This window comes from Trachinotus anak, unplaced genomic scaffold (genome assembly GCF_046630095.1).
Source record: "Trachinotus anak isolate AG129_WGS33_773 ecotype Australia unplaced genomic scaffold, CSIRO_AGI_Tana_v1 ptg000021l, whole genome shotgun sequence".
NCBI lineage: Eukaryota > Metazoa > Chordata > Actinopteri > Carangiformes > Carangidae > Trachinotus > Trachinotus anak.
In genome coordinates this window covers 2633229-2657966 of record NW_027273872.1, presented here as the reverse complement: position 1 = coordinate 2657966, position 24738 = coordinate 2633229, and the positions used below count along the sequence as shown (strand labels likewise).

The 24738-nt window shown below is 40.4% G+C and overlaps 2 protein-coding genes across 2 annotated transcripts; one reads left to right on the top strand and one right to left on the bottom strand.

Moving 5' to 3' along the window:
- Nucleotides 1–42: 42 nt before the first annotated feature.
- Nucleotides 43–7941, bottom strand: taf7 (TAF7 RNA polymerase II, TATA box binding protein (TBP)-associated factor). Its single transcript, XM_071458508.1, has 12 exons — nt 7731–7941; nt 6729–6805; nt 6565–6643; nt 6045–6178; nt 5615–5735; nt 5410–5468; nt 4761–4833; nt 3899–4012; nt 3289–3483; nt 1446–1558; nt 838–897; nt 43–443 (listed from the first exon to the last, which is right to left on the bottom strand). The coding sequence occupies exons 1-12, from the start codon at nt 7747–7749 to the stop codon at nt 399–401; spliced, it is 1089 nt and encodes a 362-aa protein (XP_071314609.1). The 5' UTR covers nt 7750–7941; the 3' UTR covers nt 43–398.
- A 503-nt stretch (nt 7942–8444) lies between these two features.
- Nucleotides 8445–22942, top strand: slc9a6a (solute carrier family 9 member A6a). Its single transcript, XM_071458502.1, has 16 exons — nt 8445–9027; nt 10987–11186; nt 12232–12309; nt 12492–12568; nt 12795–12907; nt 13392–13497; nt 15076–15217; nt 15528–15633; nt 15896–15984; nt 16584–16697; nt 16963–17074; nt 17693–17846; nt 18123–18153; nt 18250–18335; nt 19027–19132; nt 19412–22942. Exons 1-16 carry the CDS (start codon nt 8733–8735, stop codon nt 19673–19675), a joined length of 2073 nt encoding a protein of 690 aa, XP_071314603.1. The 5' UTR covers nt 8445–8732; the 3' UTR covers nt 19676–22942.
- The last annotated feature ends 1796 nt before the right edge of the window (nt 22943–24738 follow it).

The following is a 24738-nucleotide window of genomic DNA, read 5'->3' as shown; positions in this document are numbered from 1 at the left end:
CCACATGTGTGAATTTGTGCCCACAAACAACAAAGTTGACAGTTTTTTTTTACTTGTGTGTATCACTGAAATTTATTCTTTATACAAGAAACAAAATACAAATATGTTTCACTGAAGTAAAAGTAAAACAGACATGATATTCCCCCTTGAAGCTGGCCACATACTTTTAATACACCGTCAGGAACAACAAATTCTGTCAACCTAATAAAACCTATTAAGCGATACAAAAATCAGTGTGCTGTATGAGTAATGTCTGAAAGTGACAAACTGAAAGGAATGACACAGCAAGTTAGCTAATAAAGCCTCCCTCCTCCCTGGATGAAGACTCTTCTCCTCCTCTTCATGGTGTGTGTGTGTGTGTGAGTGGCTGAAGATGAAGTGAGGCTGCCCCCTGGTGGTCACTTCTCTATCAGTGAGTCCAGCTGCTCCTGCAGGGAGGCCAGCTGTTGGAGCAGAAAATAGAAGGCGTGATTGATGCCCGACAGCCCCGGGGTGTAATTGGAAGGTAAGTGGATGATGATTAACATGTCTTTTCACATTAATTTGCTGCCTTCATTCGTCAATACAAACAATGACCCAAGACAGTGGGCGGCCACTATGCTACAGCTCCAGAAAGGATGCTGCTGGTAGGTGCTGACAAATTAAATTCCACATGATTGAATATGAACTTTGCTACTGAACAAGAACACTGTTGGGTTTAAGAAGGACACCAAGCACAGTGCCATCTGCTAACATCATATTTGACATTCAGACAAGGTAAATTCATGCAAAGGGCTGAAGGCTGAGGAACGCTCACAGCAAGCACCGATCCTCGGCTTTTACAAAAATGGGTCTTACCTGCTCCATCTCCCGCTCCTCCTGCTGAATAATCTCATCCAACAAGGCCTGGAAACGGTTCTGCGAGAGGAGAGAGACAAACAAGATTTGTTCAAGTCGACATGCTGAGCCTCATTAAATTGTGATGGCTTTAAATATGTGTCTGCCTGGGCTGCTCGTGTCACTCTCCTCTCTGACAGAAAGGCCACTTGGAATGCCAGTCAGAGACAGCTGACCTTTTCCCTGCGACTGTGATAATAACCACTGGAGAAGGGACTTTGACGGTCCCAAAACACCGGGCAATGAGAGCTCTAAATGGCAACATAAAAAAGGGCCACGTCTGCTCATGTTTCACTCATTGTAAAGCCTCCACTAAAGAGTGCTTTGCAGAACAATGAATTTTCATGGTATTTCAGTGCTTTAAGATGACAAAAACACTAAATAATGGCCTCTAACACTGTGTATAATCAGCCGTTTTTTTAATGTATTCACATCACCGTTGAGAGAACTTATGCTGCATGATGACTTCTGCCTCCAAGCTCATCTGCATGTGCTTGTTAATGTTTCTGTACATGCAGACCTAGTTTCTGAATGAGTGGGAAAAAAAAGTGCGTGTGTTCACAGCTTACTTTGAGGGCCTGGTTTTCCACTTTCATGATGAGCTCCTCCTGCTGTTTCTTCCGGGCGCGGGTATCCTGAAGCTTGGCCTTGATGCTGTTGATCTGCACCTGATACTCCATAACTGCAGGGAAGAGCAGGAAGTTCACATGTTATAAAAAAAAAAACCACACCATTAATGCTTCTGTATTCCTGTGCAGTGAAGACTGGAGAGAAAAAGCTGGAGAGTGAAGAAGATTTGGCATAATTTCAGAGTGACACTGCATTCATAAAGCCAGGAGGATAAGATATGCACCTTGGTTTGCTGAGCCACATGGATGCCACCATTTCAGTTTGACAAACTGCGGTTAATGGGAACAACAAATCCATTTAAAAGGACATGAGCCAGCAGGCCAAAGCACTAAAAGACACAACTAAATCAGTCTGCTCTGGGCCTCACAGAGGGTTCTCATTACATCCAGCCAAAGTGATAGTGTCTTACAACAACCTGTGGCTCCATCACTACCCTCCATACTAATTGTATCCATCCTATGCTTCCCCCCATCTGGTTCTCAACCCTGTGATAAAGTCCATCTAATATGCAAAATCAAGCAGGGAGGAGTCCCTGCAGACCCATTTATTACAACTTTGCCAGAGTTGCCAGACACATGCACAGCCAGACCCCGACACACCAGAAAACTCTGCTGCACTGATACAGAGGAGCTGGCCAATGATGTTGCTGACTGACAGCTTCATGTATGTAGATAAGGAGGCATTGAGCTGTCGGACTGGACAGCTGTCTGAGCCACATGCTGAGCCACAACACCTGTCAGACCGGCTAGTTGAGAAGGAGAGCTGAGAGCTGTCTGTGTGTGTGTGTGTGTGTGTGTGTGTGTGTGTGTGTGTGGGGGGGGGGGGGGGGGGGGGGGCGGCCGCAGCATGTGTGTTTAAGTGAAAATAAGGAAACTCATTTGAGTGTGTGCGTGATGTCTGACCTAGAAAACTCAGCTCTGATTAGACATCCAGATACCTGGCTGCGGTTATTTTTGACCTCTGCTTTGACAAGTATGAGCGGGATTTGATTTAATTTCATGTCAGACTGTCTCTGGTCTTCAAGTCTGTTCTGAAATCAGCCACCACTACAACTAAATAATTAAAGACTGTTGCTGAGTAAATCAGCTGGAAAAATCAGGTGTGAATGCATGTTGCAAGCATAGCATGAACGACTGCATAATTCTAACACTACACTTCATCCACCCAGGTATACACACACACTTACACACAGGCACACACACACACACTTCCCAGGATGGCTGTGTGCAGGTTAGAACAGATGTACACAGAAAGATGTCACGATACCAGAATTTTGGTAGTCGATACAAAATATCAATGACATTCCAGGGTTTTCGATACCAAATTCGAGACCACAGCAAAAACCAGCAAACAACAGAGGCTGCTGCTCGCACAGTGTGTGCTAACACACATACACATGCACACACCTCCATACAGTCAATGTGCAAGCAGTGGTTTAAATTGAATAAAAGGTGACAGACCCTTGGTGTGAAGACATTCTTTTAGAAAGTCAGTGTTACTGAATAGTAGCCTGCTGTTGCTATGGTTAGCCCAAACAAGCTAACGTTACACTTTGTGAATGTTGTGTTTGGGGTTTTGCTACAACAGGTGTCACAATTAAAAATTATTTTTTTTAAAATAACAGTAACATTTCAGCACACAAGCATTTTGACGACATGTTGTTAATATAAAGTTAACAACTGAAACTCATTCACCCTGAATTCTGTGTTCAGATCTGGGGCCTGCCTTTAAGCTGCTCAGATAGTTTTCTACATCTGTACAGATTCCCTGATATCTACTCACCTATCTGGTTGTTCCTGTCACTTTCATTCTGCGCAGAATCAGACTCGTTGAGTTTGTCTTGGAGCTGTCGGACCAGATCATCCTCTGTGTCCATAATATTCAAGTCCTCGTCCTCGTGGCGGTCGCCTTCGTCTTCCTCATCTTCGCTGGAGCTGCTGATGTCGTTGAAGATCTCCCGCAGTTCATCACGCTGGGCTGTCAGAGTGATATTGTTATGAACATGGACATGTGAGAATTTAGAACACTTGCTTGGGTTTGATCCAGGTCACAGAGACAAGAGTTTAGTGGAAAAACACATGACGTTAGCCATACATGATATAAACCAGGTATTATTGCAGTGGACTCCACACACCCAGCATGCTTGTGGTATCAGTATCAATAAATATGTTGGCCAATAAGTAACAATAGTGTGTTAGTCCAGTACACAGCACTGACAAGTTTATTTTCTAAGGTAAAGTGTCCAACTTAGTCCACATCTCTGTCATATTCTTGATAGAGTTAAACATCTTTACAAGAAATGTTTTGTATGTTATGTGATTATGTAACATGCTAATGAAGCACGCCACACTTCATTCACCATGACTTGCTAATCAAAACATGTTCCACTTACCAGAGGACCCATGACCCATCTTGTGTCCTGAGGTTCCAGGTGAGGAGTCCAGGTTGGCCAGAGAGCCGTGCTGGTCTGCTTCCTTGGACTCATCTTCTGCGATTACCTCCCATCCTGTGCATCATGGGTTAAGGTCAACGCAAAATGTGTAGATTCCTCCCAGCCTTCAGATTCCTACAGTAAAAGACTCATCGTCCTTCAAAACTCACTTTCCACAAACTCTTCTTTGAAATACACTTGAAGGGTAAAACCCAGATGATGCTCCACGGGAACTGTCCTAACTTCAACATTCATCAGTGTGTCATGTGTGTATCTGCTGCTGCATGCAAACTCTAAAACTATAATTAGAATCTAGCTTCACTGTGACCAACTAAGCAATGATAATGAACAGTCCATCTCAATTAACACACAGCAAGCAGCCACTCAAAGCCGCCCTGCTGTGCTCTTATTCTGTCAGGCAAGTTTAGAGTTTCATTAGAGCACTAATTGCCTCCTTGCAAAGTGCATCTCTCTCACAAAAGCATTAGATAGAGTCAAGTCAGGTGAGCGAGGCGGGAGTCAGGACGCCCGCGTGGCCCTTAGATCAGCCTCTTTTGGATGATGGATGGGAGAGAGGTTATGTTTGTTCTAAAATGCAAAACAGCAGGAACTATTTGATGCCTCTTAAAAGTCATGGCTAGGGGTTAGATTCACAAATCACTTCCAGCTTTTTATACAATACACACTCCTTTTCCGAACCAGCAGTATTTTTCCTGCTAGATAAAATTACCACCATTGTTTTGCTTGGTTACACACACTCTCACTGCTCTTTGGGCTTTGCCAGATGGACATGCAGAATATCTGTAGGTGTCTAAGAGGATACGAACGCTGACAGCGTCGGCGTCTGTGCTCAGCAGTCTCTTCACCTCCTTTTCCACATCAGGAGACTCAATGTACTGTGGGAGAGAGAGAGAGAGAGAGAGAGAGAGAGAGAGAGAGAGAGAGAGATTGGGTTACAAGTGGTGCTAGTGACATCTTTGTCGCTCTCTTCCTCTGTCTCTCTTTCTGTCTCTCTCTCTCGCACACAACATGCACGCACACACGCACGCACAAACACACACACAAAGGTAGCAGCTGGCCGGATGCCAGGACGCACATTAGCGATTAAAAACAGAAGAAAAATCGATATGGCTCGGCTCTGCACCTTCAGGAAGATTTATTCAAAAGACAAAGTAGAAGTGTAGTGCTCAAGCACACTTGCTTTCACTTTGATCAAAGCAATAGTGAAATTGCTTTTTTGCATGCCTTTGGGGCAAACTGCGATGGAACGGCTTTATTTATATGTAAATCTTAGTTTTCACTTTCACCAGAGTTTCTGTTTAATGAAATGTAAATGTCTTTTTGGAAGAGAGCCTTGGAAAGAGATGGATCATCAGACGAGATGCTAAAGAGATGGATGGGAAAGGGGTGGGGTGGGGTGGGGTGGGGTGGGGGGTGGTCGGGTGTTGAAGGGGAAATGGAAATGCCAAAACCTTTTTTTTCGCAGTCTTACGAAATCTTCTCTTGCGTGTGTTCTTCAGAGGGCAGGTGACTGGAGACAAAAACAACAGAGTTAGGGAAGTCAAAATGGCTCAATCAGCTGTGAAGGGCAAACTATACTTCTTGAATTGCTGATGTGCCAAGTTTTCAGCACGAACAGCACAGAAAGGTGTTGAGTGTAGATGTTTGTCTACTTACTGCCGTGGTTCCAAATGAATTTCTTGTCCTTGTCTTTGTCCTTTTTCTTGCTCTTAGGGTCAGTGCCAGTTGGCTCCTCTAACGGAGGGTAAAGGTCTCCATCTAGTGTACACACCAGCATCTAAACCATGCATGCAAAAATGAATGGTAAATGATTTATTGTCCTTTGCATTCTGCTGATGAATGTTGTTGTACTCCTGGTATTCAAACTAACAAGAAAAGGACCTTTTCAATTTTAATGTCAATGTAAAAAAAAAAAAAAAAGTATTTTTATACACAATTGGTATCATAACTTAACAAACATGTAGCCAATGTTTATGTGAATATCATATCTTAAACTTAATGCCACAATGCTGCTTTAGCTGACAAAAAGCACAATTTAGTTATAATAATCCTAAACATCCAATTTCATGTCCCTGCAGTGGTTTACCTGGCAGACATCAGCAGTTTTGTAAAATGTCTTCTTGTCCACAGTTTTCAAAGACTCAATCATACAGGGCAGATCCACCAGTTTGCAGGCCAAAGGGACACGGTCAACTCTCACTATACCATGACGACCATCGGCTACAAATAACAGAGGATAGAGAGTAACAGAGAGTAAGAATACAGGTGGAGAATATGTTTTTCAGACATGCATTCGGCAAGATGAGTGAGATTATTTGGTAGTAAACAGGAAGCTTCATGACACCTCCATTTTGTTAAATTGACAGCTGCACTATATTCCAACAAAGTAGAAAATACAAATCACCTTTCTTTCCCTAATTCCAAACTCCAAAGACTAAACATTTCAGACTCACTGTAGGAATATTTACATACCTCAAGTTTAAAAAGACTTCAAACAAATGACTTGATTATTAAGACAAATTCAATTGGTGTTTCAACAGTGATGTCACACAGATCACACTCAACACCAGCACTTTGACTACTGTTAAACTGTTAAATCAGCTTACGGTGCAACTCGATGGTTAGTCTGTCTTTCATGTTCATACTGCTCGACTGGGCAATCCTTCTTACTGTTGAGGCATACTCCTGTAACAGAAAAAAGAAGAATTCACATCATTTTCAGCAAAAGATCACAATTAATTTCCTAGAAATAATTGTTTAAAAGTCTTACCAAAGGCAGCCTCAGGATGAACTGGCTCTCCAGCTCATAAGGAGCATCCTCCTTATTCTTGGAGCCGACCTTCCCAACTAGAATCAAAGCACCATGAACAAAGTGATGAAATGGCTTGATATGTATCTATGAAACTACAATGTGCACAATCCACTAGAAATATACTGTGACATATACTGTGCAGGTATACGGTTTAATCTTTCTTGAGTCTTCCTAGTATTAGAGAGAATACTACATGTTGAAGTAAGACAAGTAATGCAGTGTTTTACTGTTTGCATCTTGAGGTCTTTGGACCAATTTCATCTCGTATTTATGAGGTTTCAGGGCACTACACTCTGATTAAACCTTTTACAACATCTGAAACCTCGTCTTCCCATCTAAAGGAAATCATCTAAAACCAAAGTGCACAGTGTGGTTTATATTGAGAGCGGCAACCAAATGAAAGAGCATTTTGGAGTAAACTTTAAGTACTTGTCATATCTCAATAGTATTTAAGTGATTTCATATATATAATTCTTTAACATTTTTGCTACCTGTATTCTAATATTTCTATTCTGCTTGGTGCTGCATATTGATGCATCTTGTTGTACATTAAGTATACATTGCAACTTCTTGACACACACTAAGTCTATTATGTTTTGCCTAGAGAAGTCATTACACCTCTATTAACTTTATGTAAGCGCAAAAGTCAGATGAATACACCAAATGACTTAGAGAGCTTAGGTTATAAGGTTATGTATCGCTGTTTGTGTAACGGTAATATAACGCTTAAGCTAATTTAGCAGGGTAACAGCGAATTGTGTAATTTTACAGACAGCCCTGCAAAGAAACAGTTACAAACTGTGTAACAAAGTGTGAATTCTCGTTATTTTATTGTTATTTCTATTATTATTTATTGATTTCAAGATTGCATTAGCAGTGGCAGCATGTTTACAAACGAGAGGGCTAACCAGCTATCGTTAGCTTAGCAGTGTGGATAAATGGCAGCGGATTTTAACGTACCTTTCAGTTTAGATGTCATCGTCGTTATTGTAATTTGGACCGCGCAACTGCATATATATATATATATAAATGATAAAAAATGAAGCAAGAGTGAATACTACAATACTGATTTAAAATCAACAGGGTTCAGCTATCCGGAAAAAAACACAGCCATAAGCGAGACGACAATACATTGTGTTGATTCGTGCAACATTCAGGTCCTCCTCGGAAAATTTACGTCTAAGACCTTACAGCACCCCAGGCAAACACCTTGTATGTCTTAAATATTCCATAAGTATGTCATATCAAGTAATTACAACATTTAAAAAATATGATTTCAAACACTGGCTTCACTGATCAAAAACATTACTTGCTAAAATGTACCACATACAAGTAAATAATTTCCGATAAACGGGAACGTCACATTAATTCCCCTCTTTTTATTTTCTATCGCGGGATTTTAAACAACGAGACTTGAAAAAAAGTGACGCTGAAATATCACCATTTTAGCAAAATATTAAAATTGTGTTTAGTTGTTTTTACATAGTTATACTATCGACATATGCTATTTAATTGAAAATTATCAACAAAAAAATTGTTATTAATCATTAAATTGTAAGATCTTGTTTTTAATCTTACTTCCTGTTCAGGATGTTGAAAATATGAGATTTCACAATAAGAGCCATGTGTCAGAACTAGTATCATCAGCTCTGGAAAAACGACCACACATTTGTAGCCTGTTCATTCACAGGTCGTATCAATTACACACAAAACGTTACGATAAGCTTTCTTTGCTAGGGTTGATTTAATCCTACAATATCATGTTATGGTGCTTTTACAATGAAATGAATACTGCATACTTTCTGGAAAAATTAGTTTTCACTTCCGGGCCGGAATAGATATCTCTGTTGCTGTCGTCTTTCTGCTGTCTTCTTCCCCTACCAGTTCGTGAATAATATTTGCACAAAGTTTGCTTTTATCCGCGACGACCGTACAGCTTTTGACCGCCGACCAGCCGGAATTATGTTTAAAGTAACTGTCAACGGTGCCTGGAGGGCGACGAGGACGCTGTGGCTGCTCCTGCTAGTGAGCCTGTCTGTGTGCATCTGTGTGTGCCGGGCATCCTCGCCTCAGGAGGAGGAGTACAGTGCCATGGAGAACATCGATACAGAGAAAAAGGCTGAGGAGAGCCACAGGCAGGACAGCGCAGACCTGCTCATCTTCATCCTGCTCCTCACCCTCACCATTCTCACCATCTGGTTGTTCAAACACCGGCGGTTCAGGTTCCTGCACGAAACTGGTCTGGCGATGATTTATGGTGAGAGAGAGACGTCACCGGTGCATTTATTCTCATTTTCTACTGATGATTAGGTCTGAAATCACTGCATTACTGAGCTGCAGCGTATTTGAGTGCATTCTCACACTATGCTGTGCCAGGGAGGATGCTGCAAGGAAACATGCTGAGTTACGGCCACACTAACACCTCCTCTGCACCCTGCTTGGTCTTGAGAATGACATATTAGCAGTTAGGGCTGTGGGCCCCCTGAGAGAACAGCTGTATCACGATAAAGCCATTACAAAATTTCACTTCTCTATGCTCTGGCCTGGTAAGATCATAGATGAATGTGCTTGATATAAACATAATTCCGAGCAGGTGGTTGACTGCTTCCTCCTTCACTCAGAAACCGATACAAACCCTTTCTACACCTGACAGGACAAACTCCACTCCCCTGTGGTGGAAAGTAGCCAAGTACATTTACTCAAATAGTGTTCTTTAGTATATCCTTAAGGTGCTTATTCTAAACTTCACTTGAGTATTTTGTATTTTCTGCTACTTTCCACTACAATACATTTTGGAGGGAAATAGTGCGTTACTTACTCCTCTGCATGTGTTTGATATCTTTTGTTGCAGCTTCAGTTTAATAATCCAAAATTTTAATAAAAAAAATTAACATTGGTTTTGTTAAGACTTTTTTGATCCCTGGGGGGAAATTCACAAGCTACCCATGAAGTATATAAACTAATTCCAATTTAACACAACTAATGGCTTCAAATGATGTACACATGAACGCATCACCAATTACAATCCAGTAATATAATTCTTGTTTTTTTATCATTTGCATTATTTTAAAATGAGCCATTCTGCATAATACTTCTACTTTTGGTACTTTATGCTCTTTTCACTTTTACTTAAGTAAAATTTTGAATGAGACTGAGTATTTCGTCACTGTGATATTTCTACATTTACTTAAGTAAAAGGCCTCAGTACTTCTTCCACCACTGCTGCTCACTGGGCTTTCACTGACTGGTCTTTGCTTCTAATATTTAACTGGATGATTTGAAGATATTCTCTTCAGCCATCCCAGTAATTCTCTGAATGGATGAGGAACCAAGCTGTAGTATTATCATATTATATTTTGTTCCATCAATGATAGTATAGTTTCAGTTATTGCTTAAACCTCAGCACACCCATTGTTTACCCACAAAGGTTGTTTCACTTCTGTAGCCTGAGGGACTTTTTCACAGCAGACTTTCAGATATGTCACAGTAGGGAGAGCACAGCTGTAATATTAATGGCTGCATTCATTGCAGATGTTTCAGTTCCAGTATTCATGCATTCTGCATTCTCTCTAACTTCTGTCACTAAAATACGTAAATGGAACAGAGCCCCTATTAACAGTAGTGGCTTTATGTGCTTGATAAGTCAAAATTTAGAGCTCTTCCCAGAATGAGTGGGCGTGTACAGACAGTGTTTGACTGACACCTCTCCTGGTTGGTTATGTTACACCTGTCAGGATGTTTACATGTTATCACTGTTGTGTTTGTTGACATCATGTAATCCCCAGCATAGCTCCACTCGGTGTCCTCCTGGCTACAGATCTAATCAGCCAGGCTCACTGAAAACACCAGTGTGGCTCCGCAGAGTTTTTAAGAGTCATCATCTAAACACATAGGATTCCTAATTTGTCTGGTACATATCTGAGATGGTAATTCATTCTCAGAGATGCTTTTCAGACTTTAATTTCATAGAAAAAGCTCAGAATTTGGCTTTGTGATTTTTCTTTACCATTTCTTCTTCACCATAATCATACTGAAATGTTTGATAGCCCTCTACAGTTTTAGGCGGCTGCAGAATCATGACCACCTTGCCTTTACTCCTCTAGTGATGTCTCATTATTGATTTTGATCTTTGTGTCACAACCATAAACAAGTGACGTTAACTGACTCTCCCCTCTGTGTCCTCTTTGTTTTGCCTCTTTTGTAACCCTCCTCCCAGGCTTACTTGTTGGCGTGGTCTTACGTTATGGTATCCACGTTCCTCGGGATGTTAGCAACGTCACAATGAGCTGCCATGTAAACGCCAGCCCCGCCACTCTGCTGGTCAATGTCAGTGGCAAATTCTACGAGTACACTCTGAAAGGGGAGATCAGTGCCAACGAGGTGAACGACGTGCAAGATAATGAGATGCTGCGAAAGGTACAGGCGGTCACGGTGTTGTCAGACAGAAATTTAACACAAGACTCTAAGAAATTGTATTGATTGTATCTTATGAATATATTGTGAAATTCTTATACACAGTATAGTATCCTATGTATATCTTTCTGTGAATTTCTTGTTACTTCTTCTGTTCATGTTAAAGCTTTAAAATATTGAGCTGTAATTAGTTTGATTAGTTTGATAATCAGTTCATCGTTACAGTTTTTTTTAAGCATGTGTAAGGTAATGAACTATTTTCATTTTTATAAAGCTGACTGGACACAACAAGCAATTTGAAGACATCACCTTGGGCTGTGGGAAATTATAATTTCACTTCTGGCATTTAACAGACAAAATAATTAAACATTTAATCAAGAAAATCATCATCCGATTAATTGATAATGAAAAGAATTGTTGGTTGTTGGCTGCCTTAGTGAAAAGTGTTATTTGGTTTTGAGTCTTGAATTGCTCCATGAATTTTTCTATATTAAGTAGCTTTTCTATTTATACTCTACATAATCAAGATATGCAGTCCAAAGCTTGATTCAGAAGGGTGCATAAGTGGCTGCACTTTGCAAGTCATAGCAATGTTGATTTGTGATTGAGGCTTGCTCACCACCAAATGTGAAAGGAAGTTGTCATGGATCAAAACCACATGCAGACAAATTTTGATACAGCACTGTTCCAGAGTCACATCTAAAAATGGTATTAATCGTAATGTTTTTGGCTCTGCCTGTGTATAGAAGCTGCCCCCACTTCCCATCCTGTCATTTTAAAATCATAACAGCTTTTTGTTGATTGTCCTGGAAGCCACCTAATGCTGTCCCAGATGTGTCATTTAGGATAAATTAATGAATTAAAGTTATCCAATAATCCAGCAGCAGCCTAGAAGTCTCCATTAAAACAGCTTTGTTTGTTTCATTCCTTATCCTTAACTGTAATATAGTATTATTACATAATCACAGGATGTGATGCTATTTGTGTGTGTGTGTGTGTGTGTGTGTGTGTGTGTGTGTGTGTGTGTGTGTGTGTGTGTGTGACTCAGGTGACCTTTGACCCTGAAGTGTTCTTCAATATTCTTCTACCACCGATCATCTTCCATGCTGGCTACAGCTTAAAAAGGGTACAGTTGTACTTCACTATTGGAGCCACTCTTTCTACTGCCTCATAAAGAATAATTGGTCATTAATTACAAAGTGAATACTCCAAACACTGGCTGATGAAACAATGTTCTCTGCTAAGATGAAATGCAAAAAACTCTGTGTGCGGATGAGTGTTGATGTGTTAAATTGTTTTGTCTTTCAGAGACATTTTTTCCGTAACATGGGATCCATCCTGGCTTATGCCTTTCTGGGGACAGTTATTTCCTGTTTCATTATCGGGTAAGAATATGAATATATCAAAAAAGAAACACTAAGACAAACATCCATTTCACATGTGCAACTTGTGTGGAATTTCACATCTTTCACAACTCTATATATATAAAACTTTTTATGACAGAGCAGAATTTATATATGTCATTTCCTGTGGTGTTAAAGTGTCCATGATGCCATTAAAGTCAGTGTTGTTTATGATGATGTACAAAACCACCTGCTGTTCCTCCATCAGGCTGCTGATGTACGGCTGTGTGATGCTAATGAAGCAGGTGGGACAGCTGGATGGAGACTTCTTCTTCACTGACTGTCTGTTCTTTGGAGCCATTGTCTCTGCCACAGACCCTGGTGTGTATGCTGGTCCTCAGTCCACTGAATAGATCAAAGCATGTAGGACACATTCTGGCAAACAGAACACAGACAGAGACAAGTCATCATGAAACTAAAGATTTGTCATTGTTTCACATTATATATTCAGTCAAACTGTCCACAGCTGATACAAAGTGGAATAGAACAGTATTATATAGATTTTTTTTTTTTTTTTTTTTTGGAACAAAACATTAAAGAATGTTCATTCTCAAAAACAGTGCACTTTATCATTAATATGCTCTTTATTTGATGATGATAAACTATATTTATAAAGCACCTTTCATACATTAAACAGTGGAAAGTTCTTTCAAATTTTAAAACGAAAACAAACAGAAACAAACAATTAAAACAACATGTTTTACATGAACCTCTTGACACCCATGACCGTCTCACTCGGTGACGTGTGTCTTAATTTGCATCAGTTCTAACATGGAGAAGAACTGAGTGTGTTTTTGTGTCACAGTGACCGTCCTGGCTATCTTCAACGAGCTGCAGGTCGACGTGGATCTGTACGCTCTGCTGTTTGGAGAGAGTGTGCTCAACGATGCTGTGGCCGTGGTTCTGTCCTCGTAAGTCGTCTGTCTTTTTGACATCACACACACACACTTGGAGTCTGCACTGTCCCAAGCTGTCTTCAATGTGCGCAGGGCTGCTAAATGGTGACGTGCAAGTCATGCATGTTTTTTTTTAAACTATTGACCAGTGACCTTTAACTAACCTAATATCAGCTTCTCTTTAACGTCACAGCAGAGCGGTAGTCCCTAAGCTAACCCTTAGTTTTCCCCTGCTCTCCATGGAACTGTTTATTTCCACAGAATTATAAATTATAATAGCAGACACGGTGGAGGGGCCGGTCCCCGCGGAGAGACTCTGACCAGCCCATTGAACGGGTGCACTAAGTAGAGCATGACATTGTGTGCCTTTGCGATGCCTTGGGACCAACATGACAAATCACTGGCCATTTGTTTTTACACTCTGGCTTATTCAACCAGAGACACAGAACATTTCATTGTTTATTCATGAATTTACGCTTTTTTTTGGTGAAGTGTTTTTGATGTTGTGAGTCAGCTAAGAGCACATTCCTATTATATTTGGAGATATAGTATAAAAGTCAAGGAGAGGGCACGAAGCCAGGAATCCTGATAGACGAAATGCCTGGTGATTTGTTTTGTGTGGGGGGGGGCTGAGAGTGGGGAGGGTGAATAAATCTGCTTTCAGACTTGGTTCAAGTAGTATTTGAAACCATTATTTGGAAATAAGTTTTGCCACTTTAATTACATTTTATCACAAAGCTGCCTCAATAAGATATCAAATTTTTGATATTTGCTTTCTCATTCTGACAAGAGTTTAAAACAAAGAAACTAAATTATTTTCAAAAGCTATTTGTCCCAAGTCTGTGTCAGTGAGTTTGTTGTGTTTCTGGTCACTGGAATTTTTCTGTCCACATGATTTTCAAAGCAGATTCTTTATTTGGACTAAAGAGGAAGGAGGAAGCTCTGGAGACTCTTTTTCTTCCCTGGCAGAACATAGTTATTGTTTTTTCTACCATCAAAAATGTGTATTTAACAGCTTATGGTGCCTCTTTTTATTGTTGGTTATAATGATAGCAGCAGTAAAGTAAACCAAAACCACACCATAACAAGTTTTAAATTAACTATTGTTCCACCCCTGCTCAGGGTTTATTGGAATATTGAGTCCATGTGAAGCTTAACTGTGTATGAACAGTATAAAGGACAAATTGCATATCTGTGTTTTCACACAGCAGTATCACTCCAGTAGACTTTTAAGCAATCCACTTTGTTACAAGCTGAGTATTAACACTGAACTATCCAAATAAAGCCTGACGCTCTTCTGTTCCAGCTCTCTGACCTCTCCATGACTCTGCTTTTCTCTTTATCACGAGTCTCCCAGTTTACATGAGGGAGAGTTTTTTTCTGTGAAATCCACTTAAGTAACAGAAATGTTTTCAGAGCGCAAGTGCAGTGATAGGTTTCTGTATGCAGGCTTCAACTTCAGCTTAATAAGCTGTAAAATAAGTTTATAAACCTTCAGTCACAGTTATTAGTCTTAATGTATGACATGATTTACACTCTGTGCACTTTGCATGAGTAGTTGTCATTAAATGGTTGTATTTTGTCTTGTGTCAGGTCTATAGTAGCGTACCAGCCACAAGGAGACAACAGTCACACCTTTGAGGTCATGGCGATGCTGAAATCTTTTGGGATTTTCCTCGGAGTCTTCAGCGGCTCTTTTGCTCTGGGAGTGGCCACCGGAGTCGTCACCGCTCTCATATCTTTTCTGCTGTTTTATTATTTATTTATATAAGAAAAACAATTTCTAAACATTTTATTAATAACAGCCATCCATCCACTGCAGCGTGTAGCAGTTAAATGTTAAAGTGTTTACTCGGTTGTAAATAATAACCCAGTGTTGCAGTTTAAAATACACTACAAATGACCTCAGTGTTTGTAAAACAATGGAGAAAAAGTGAAAGTTTTTCATGTTTGAAGAATCCACTTGAAACATGTGGAATCATGTGTATATGTTATGTCTGAGTCGTGTGTAAAGTTGTCCTGTTAAACTCCCTGACTGTCTGTACGTGACTAAATTCACCAAGCTGAGGGATTTCCAGCTGCTGGAGACCGCTCTGTTCTTCCTCATGTCATGGAGCACGTTCCTGTTGGCTGAGGCGTGTGGCTTCACAGGTAACACACACACACACATGTTCAAACACTTAAACTGCCATGGTGATGATGATGGTATGCTGTTGGTGCCATCTTATTTTGATAGTAATTGAGATACAGTGATTGTGATTCACCTGGAGGACGTGGTCCCTCCTGCATGACAACTAGCAACAGCACTGACGTGTTCTTGAGAGAACAACAACAAATGTGAATAATTATACTGTTAATGCATCATGTGGCTAGTAATCAGTGTTTACTGGCCCTCCTTCCTGATGTGTTGCAGGTGTAGTCGCAGTGCTGTTCTGTGGGATCACTCAGGCCCACTACACCTTCAACAACCTGTCCCCTGAGTCCCAGGACAGGACCAAACAGGTCAGACCTGCACTAAAACATCCTGGTGATTCTGTTCTTTTTTGATGTGCTTCAATATTGAGTTATGTTTGTGCCTTTTTTTTTGAAAGTAGTAAAACTGAGAAACAGTTAAAGCCCAATGGAAATGTCACATAACTAATAAAGCTGTGTTTCAGTTTACAAGCTATAATATGGAATGATAGTAATTGGTTTGTTGGCAAACAGTTTTACGGTTGGAGTGACAGATGATTGCTCACTGCACCCTTTTCTACATCACTGCAACAAAACAGGAACAAATACATTTGAATAATGGAAGAAAACCAGGTTTGATGAAAAAATATTCAAGTGAAAGAGAAAAGAGAATCCAAAAATAAAAACATTATTTCCTACTTTCACATATTTTTCCTTTCAAATATGTAGAAAGCAAATGATTTAATTCAAAGGTACAATTTTGATTTTTAACATTTGTAGTCGAAGACATACAAGCCGAGTGTATTTAGCTGTTGCATTTGTTTAACTGTGTTTTGTTGTAACTTGTATCTTGTTTTTGTTGTGAAGCTGCACGTCCACTGAGGCTGCCACCATCACAAGCTGTTGATGTTGTTTCTTGTGTGTTGCAGCTGTTTGAGCTGCTGAATTTCCTGGCAGAGAACTTCATTTTCTCCTACATGGGTCTGACCCTGTTCACCTTCCAGAGCCACGTCTTTAATCCAATGTTCATCGTTGGAGCTTTTGTATCTTTTTCATATAAATTCTCTTGTGAACGTGAAGCTTGACGACCCTCTGCTTGGTTATCGGCGTAGGAATATGGAGCTACCACCTTTTTCAGTAATTCTCAGGTGCTAAAGCAAGAAGTTCCCACAGTCTCACAACTAAACACCAAAATGCAAATGGTAATTGATTTGAAGGCGCAGTAAATAAGCTTGGCACGGAGTGAGGAGGGTTCACTAGCTCTCTGTTTTGTTTTGTTGTCCTCTCCTTAACCTCTTTCCCACCCAGCTGGCAGTGTTCCTGGGAAGAGCTGCTAACATCTACCCTCTCTCATTCCTTCTTAATCTGGGACGACGCAACAAGATCAGATCTAACTTTCAGCACATGATGATGTTTGCAGGTTAGTGGTTCACAGACGTTGATTGTGTAGAACTGGATGTAAGACTGTGCAGCTAATTCAGGCTGTTAGGCCTCTGCAGCTCGTGGATGCACTTGATCCTTTGCTAGTTTCTTTCTTCCCACTTTGAGTAGATGAAGCGCCGATGAAACCAACTCCTCCTGATCTGTCTCACACAGAAACTTGCATTCTTGTTTGTTTATAAGCTCACTTGTGGTGTAGTTACAGTAAAGCAAAAATGAAAAGGCTTCAGGTGGCATTAAATGACGCGTTCAGAATCCTGCTTAAGCTCCCAAGAGCTAGTCATATGTCTGTGACAAATAATGTCCCAGTTTTTTATGCTGTCACAAGAAATTTTGTGTTTATATTTATGGTTCGATTTAACTGGCTCAAGGAATGAAATCATAATTTCCTTAAGTGAGCCTACAAAAAGTGACACAAGGTACTCTTCTTGTTTTTGGAAACACTGGAACAGATTTCTGTTGTTTATCTTACTCTTTCTTATTATTATCTACTTTTATTTTTATTTCGTAACTGATACGGACAGAATCATGGACTGATGTGTCTGGAATGAAGTCATAAAGTAAAAGTAAAGTATAACATTCATGCTGTGCTCCTTAGGACTGCGAGGTGCGATGACCTTCGCCCTGTCCATCAGAGACACAGCGACTTACGCCCGTCAGATGATGTTTTCCACCACTCTTCTTGTGGTCTTCTTCACTGTCTGGATCTGTGGAGGTGGCACCACCCAGATGTTGTCCTGCCAGCGCATACGGTAACGCCTCTCCTCCACCCGGTCACATCCATCCCCACATCAGTTCTTTTTAATGCTTGTCTCTGGTTGTCCAGACTTTATGGCTCCTGTTTAACTCGTCTTCTATAAGGTTAAAACTCCAAGAATTATTCAATATAACCTCTGGCCCTCCTCTGGTTAATGCTTGAAGCTTCTTATGCAGCACACTCATTGTTTCAAGCTGCTGCTGAGGAACTTCTCAGCGTGACTCTGCTGAAACAGATTTACATGTGTTTCCTTTTTTTTTTTTTTTCACAGAGTGGGAGTGGACTCTGATCAAGATAACTCTGTGAGTGTGTCCCTCGTGAAAGATTGATTACTCTACTGTGACTGAATATGACCACAAAAAAACAAAAACTAATAACATTTTCTGCTTTTTTTCTAGATGAGTATTGCTGAAGGCTCAGAGAGAAGGAGCACCAAACAAGAAAGTGCCTGGCTTTTCAGAATTTGGTACAACTTCGACCACAAGTATCCTTTGGTGACAAATGACTAGTTTTATTAGAGCCATAAAAGTCAAGAATAAATCAACATAGTTTATTTTTTTCTGTTCTCAAAATTTGACTTGTTTCCTTGTAATACATGGAAATATAATATAAAGAGCAGAAATCATCATTCAGATGTTCAAAATATTGTCACAAAAAAAGAATAGGAGGCTGAACCTGGGTGAGTATTAAAAACTAATACAGATGACCAAATCTTTTATTAAATCAGAATGGAAAAAACTATAACTATGACTCACAACCATTGCAGCATGGCCTCCTGTCAGCACTTCGAGATGACAACTTCATAGGAAGTTGATAAGTTTGTATTTGTGCAGCTGGAGGTTTGTAGACGAGCCGGGCTTGCTGAGTGGTGACTACTGTAGTTCACAGTGTCAGACAGCAGAGGGAGTCCCATGTACAGAGTGGAAGACAAATTAGTTCCTGTACTGGTGTGTAATACTAAGGTCATTGTGTTTAGTGCCTTCTTACATAAATGAATCAAAGATTAAATTTTTCCGTTTAGTTATTTTAAATTGACTTTTTAAATCTCCTCAGCTTTCATTGACCACACTATACAGAGGTACAGTGTGTTTGTTTGCTGCTGTTTGGTGTCTAACATCTCTGTCAGTGCAGCTTGTCTCTGTAAACTGTCCTTGACTCAAGCCCCCCTCCTCCAGCTACCTAAAGCCCATCCTGACTCACAGCGGCCCCCCTCTCACAGCCACGCTGCCTCCCTGCTGCGGCCCTCTCGCCCGCTTCCTCACCAGCCCTCAGGCATATGAGGTCAGACGCCGCTTCGTACAGGAGCTATTTTAAGTTTTTATCCTGTATTAACGGATGGAAAAAAGTTACTGTGATGAATCATGAAGCACAGAGGCTCAGCTTGACAGGTTTTGTTTTACAAGGCAGAGGAGGAGAAGATAATAAGCACGAGTCAGGATTGAAATATTATAGTGGGAGAAAAGTTACGTTTATTTAGTGGTTACTGAGGAATAAAGTCACACTCTCTTCTTTATCTATGTGTCTGTGAAGTTGTGTCTGACGTCTTTCCTCTTCCCCCAGAATGAAGGCCAGTTGAAGGATGATGACTCTGACCTCATCCTGACAGACGGCGATATCAACCTGACCTATGGCGACATTACAGTCAGTACAGATGCCTCAGGTTCCCACACCAGTGGCGGTCCGGCCTTCGCTGGCGCCACCTCTGATGACTTGGACAGAGAGTTAACGTATGGAGATAATGAGCTGGTGATGAGGGGCACGCGCCTGGTGCTGCCCATGGATGACTCGGAGCCGCCATTCACAGACCACCGCCTGCGGATGTGAAGATCTTTCGGTGCAGATCCAGACAACCGTCCAACTCACACTGACCCGAGCCATCGAGCAAAAGACCAGTACCTGTCTCTCCTTCTTTCGTCCTTCCACTGAATTCTCTTTTGCTCTCGCACCGTTCCTCATCCTTTTTTTTTTTTTTTCCCCCCACACATTTTCTCACAGCTGCATTTTCCCACTTCCTCTACAGGCAAATCACTGTCTCTACCTCATTCTCATTCTGCTCGTTTCCACACCTTTCTGGCATCTGCCAAAACTGTAATATAGAATAAAATCTTATTTATTTGCAGGGGTTTTTTTTTAGCATTCCTTTGAAAGTCAGTTTCTCTAAGTTTGGCTTAAATTTGTGTGCCAGTCACTTTACTGTAGCATTGCACAGAGGTCTAGCAGCATGCGTTAGTGTGTAAATGCAAGTACCAACCACTAGCTAATTTGTCGTAGAGTATATCACAAGAGTACTATAACTTTGATATGCATGCTGAGGATGCTTGTTGTTTTCTTTGTATGGGAGGTTGAGGGCTTTTGTGTTTTGGGTCTGACCTTGAATGTTGCTGCCTTCTCTCTGTGCACCAGAGACATGCTGACCCAGTGGACAACTTTACTGTACATTTGGTTACAATCAAGTGCCTGGGAATTGTAGTCTTAAGCCTGGCGGCCCACGCTGAATGAGCTCTGGGAGGCAGAGCTGGTTGAGGATGGGCAGCCATGCAGTCGTAGTTTTCCTTTGTAAAAAAGAAAAAAAAAAAAAAAAAAACCCCAAAAAACAAAACAGACACCTCCATCCATAAGGTAGCAATATACTCAGCGGGTGTTTGGTCTGTCAGTTTGTGCTATTCGCCTGTAAATAGTGTGCGACAATGTAATGCCACCAACGAGGTGTAACCTGGCAGTGAACGTTGTGGATCTCTCCCAATGACCTTTGACTGTGACATAGAGAGAGACTTTACACCTTATTTTAGAAGCTGATGTCGCTCACGGCAGAACGAAGGGCTGTTGTTCTGAAAACGAGATCCAAATGACGAAAGCTTAGTGCCATTTCTGTCCTGCATTTTGACAGTTTGTGAAAACTGAATGCAGACGACCTTAAAGTGTTTTATATTCTTTTTTGCAACAGAGTTTAAATACTTTGAGCCGAGTCACCTTTTTCATACTCATCTAGCTTTGTGCACACATTTTCTATTACAATCAATTACAATTAGATGAACCTGAAAAACACAGAAAGAATCTGACACTAAAGGAACTTACTACCGTGTTATTGGTAAGCACATAGGTATTTTTACAAGTTTGACAAATCAGAGAGTCGATTATCTCTGTATCTGATTTTTAACAGGGCTGCAACAAGTGATTATTTTCATTATCAATTAATCTGCCAGCGGTTTTTTGATCAACTGAATAATCATTGGGGCTATAAATGTCCAACAATAGTGAACAATGCCCATCACAGTTTGTCAGAGCTCAAGCTGACATATTTTAAACATTATATTTTTTCTGATCAACAGTTGAACAGAGGTATTCACTTTACAATCACGTAAGAGTAAGAAAATAACAAATATTTACGTCTGAGAATCTGGGTGCAGTGAATTCTTTATGATATTTATGTTGACACTGTGGCAGTTCGTCATTAGAAGAGCTGCCAGGAGAGAAGAAGAGCTGTTTATATGCTGGATGTTTTTTCTCTGCTGTTTAGGGTTGATGGTTAAACAGGATTTTCATAAAAATACATATTATGAGAAGGCTACTGAATGATGGATGTGTTTTATTGAACTTAGAGTGGTATTATCGGACACTGTGGAGGCTATTTTTGGTGGGTGTACAAGAAGAATGGAAGGTTTTTTGTGACCTCCTTCGGGTGCGGAGTGCAGCAGCTGTTAATGGGTGTTCAGCAGGAAGCGTTGATAGGACATCACCGTGGCAACGCTGTGTTGATGTGGACAGAATCCAGGAAACACTTGGTGACGAACACGACGGTTTTGTGGTTTACCCTCCTGGTAAGCTGGAAGAAAAAAAAAAGGTGTTTCCAAAAGGGATACAAGAGGATGGAGTTAAAGAAAAGACTGAGAGAAATAGATGATGAAAGACAGAGAAATAGATAGAGATGGAAAGTTAGGCCTCTGTTTGTGTGTCTGTGTGTGTGTGTTTGTGTGTTGGGGATAATACAGAGGTGGAAGGAGGAGCAGGCGTTTAGATATCGCTTTTCCTTCCACAGTTATCTTCTGCTGTGCAGGAACTTCTTATTGAAAGTGTTGACTTTTTTTCTTAATCAGGCATGCCTCTTGACACCACATTATCCAGGAAATGATTTATTCTTTCCACCATTTTATACTTTTTCGTTTGTGTTATAATTGAATTTTATTTTGTAGAAGGGAAACATGGAAGTGAAAAAAAAAAAAAGAACTGAATTATTTGCACTCGTCCTTTGAGAATGTTTTTTCTGTTTTATTGCTATGATGTTTGTTTTATCTAACGGCTGCTTTTTTATTATTTACCTTTATGTTTTGGAAGGTTGTGGAAAAATGAGCAATGTCATGTCGATTTAATGAATGATGAAGTAATATTTAGTAGAGATTAAGTTTGTTCATTGATGTTTCTTTGTAGAGAATTATTCCCACTTTGCAGTGGCAGACCTTTCATACTGTTGTTCCATCTTGATACTTAACAGGTACGTAATATGTATGTTTGCAACACCTTGCTGTTTAAATGCCATTGCCATGTCTTCTACAGAGCATGAATCATTCATCCTCTACTGATGGTCGACTCTTTGGAAAAAAAAAAAAAGAAAAATATATACATGCAGAATTGTGTGCCACTGTTCTTCAACTGACACATTAAAAAAATTTGAAATCTGCAAAAGCTCCTGTAGGTTTTGGTATTTGCCTACTGCTCTGTCAGTATGTTTCTCTCTCTGTTCTGAGTGGTGACTCGTGATTGGCTTTGACCATTGGAAACTTGTCTGAAGTAGCTGACCAAAGAGGCCTGCTGTGCTCTGTGTTTTCAGACAGTCCACTCTATCTTTGTACTGCGGATTCTCTCTGTGTGTGAATGTGTGTGTGTGTTAATGCAGGTATATATGGATGTGTACTTGTGTGTGTGTGTGTGTGTGTGTGTGTGTGTGTGTGTGTGCGCAAGAGAAAAAGGGAGCCATTGTGGTCCCTCTTTCTCTCTGTGTTGCAGGTACTGACTGTTTACATCTGTGTAAATATACTCTCACCTGTTCATGTGCGTGCAACGGTCAATAAATAGAAGCCTGTGCTTTTGATTAAAGCCCTCGCTGTAATGACCTCCTCATTTACCTTGCTTCCTTCTTATTGGACGTCTGGGTTGTGTAAGAATGCAGCTGTCGAGCTTCAGAGATCATCCAGAAGAAATGTGAAACAAGATTAGTGCCAGAAATGATTTTATTTGAGTTGCATAAATCTGAGAAGGGATTTTCTTATTATGCTAAGAACAGGTTTATAATCTTCATAGCTGTGGAATATGGCAGGTAGCCAAAGCCTACAAGCTATCAAAAGTCTTCAAATATTTCAGTGGAATAAACTTGTCGTCAGACTGGGGCTGGGTGGCCTTGGTCAACAGCAGAGTTAGTCCCAGAAATAAGGAGCACAGTGAATCCCAACCTGGGAAAACATCCAATATTTCTAGTGTATTCTTTACTTTAGTTTTGTTTTAGTTTTGCCTCTAAAAGTTATTTAAAAGAAAAAAATACAAGAGGAGAAAATCAGTTTTTGGTCAAACTGGTCACCACTTGTCGACATATGCAGGAGCCATGGGTGAACACTGCTTCATTTGAAGGGATCACGAAGTTAAAAGTGTAAAACCTCTGCTCTGATCTGCATTAGAATAACAGGAAGCTGACAATGATTAAATTAAAACACACTGTTCCCCCTTTTGGAAACTTTGGCCCCGTCAGTGCTGGACTTCACACAACCTTGAGAAATTATGCATTGTTTGAAAGCTCCACGTCCCCTGATCGTATCTGAGTAAAGCATCTTGGGATCCTCACATCACCGCAACAGCTGGTTAGTTGCTTCTTCTAATGAGCAAATTGCATTTTCACTGAAAACACCATGAATTGATCCAAAATTTTCTGTCATATTTTACAGTCAATGATTCAATGAACCAAAAATCCCAAACAACAATGATCTTTTCACCTCTCAAAATATTTCGATATCACAGATTTCACTCATCTGGTCCACGGGGGGTCAGAGTGGTGTTAATGTAAAAAGCCACACCCTGCACAGCCAAGGCTGATGGCATTTTTTCCCCCGGCCTGATTTGTGCCAGATATCAGGTAACATGTTCCTAATATGGACACAACTCCTTCCAGTCTGCTCAAGAATGTCTGTATAGTGGAGCAACTGTCCAGGGAGGAAATAGTAGTTTTAAAGAGCCACTTAGCGCAGGCTCTCTCTCTCTCTCTCTCAACCAAACTGTTTGTCTGTAGACTTAATTCCCACTCATTTACCACGGTTGCTGATGTTGATCATGACAAAATTCCTCAATGATTACTCCAACAAGTGCTGAGATTTGCTGTTGATGGTATTAAACCAAACAAATCTTTTTTTTTTTTTTTACTAGATTATTCTGTTACAATAACCAGTGACTGAACCGTGTTGCGTTTGAATTCATCCTGTAACTGGCGTCTTGTTTGCTTAGTGAAATGTTGCTTCAATGCTTCATAAAATAAAAACCTGCCCTAACTCTTGTGAATGTGCACAGTAAAACATCTCCAGTCATGACACAAGGAGAGACTCATCAACACCAACACCAACATCATGTAGCAACAGTCTCGATGTGATGATAGTTATATGAGATGTTTATACAGGCAGGAATCCCATGTTTACAGTCATATAATGGGTTATCAGTTGACAGCTTATTTACAAGAAGATACATGTGCAGACATATAGATTGTGACAACATGTTGACCTGATGTTTTAATAACCCTGACACCTTCAACACAACAAACTTGACCTCATGATCATAAAATCCTCCCTTCGTTCCTTCTTTGCTGCAGCAACAATGCACCTCACTCATCTGAGTCTTAGGCTGAGAGTTATGAG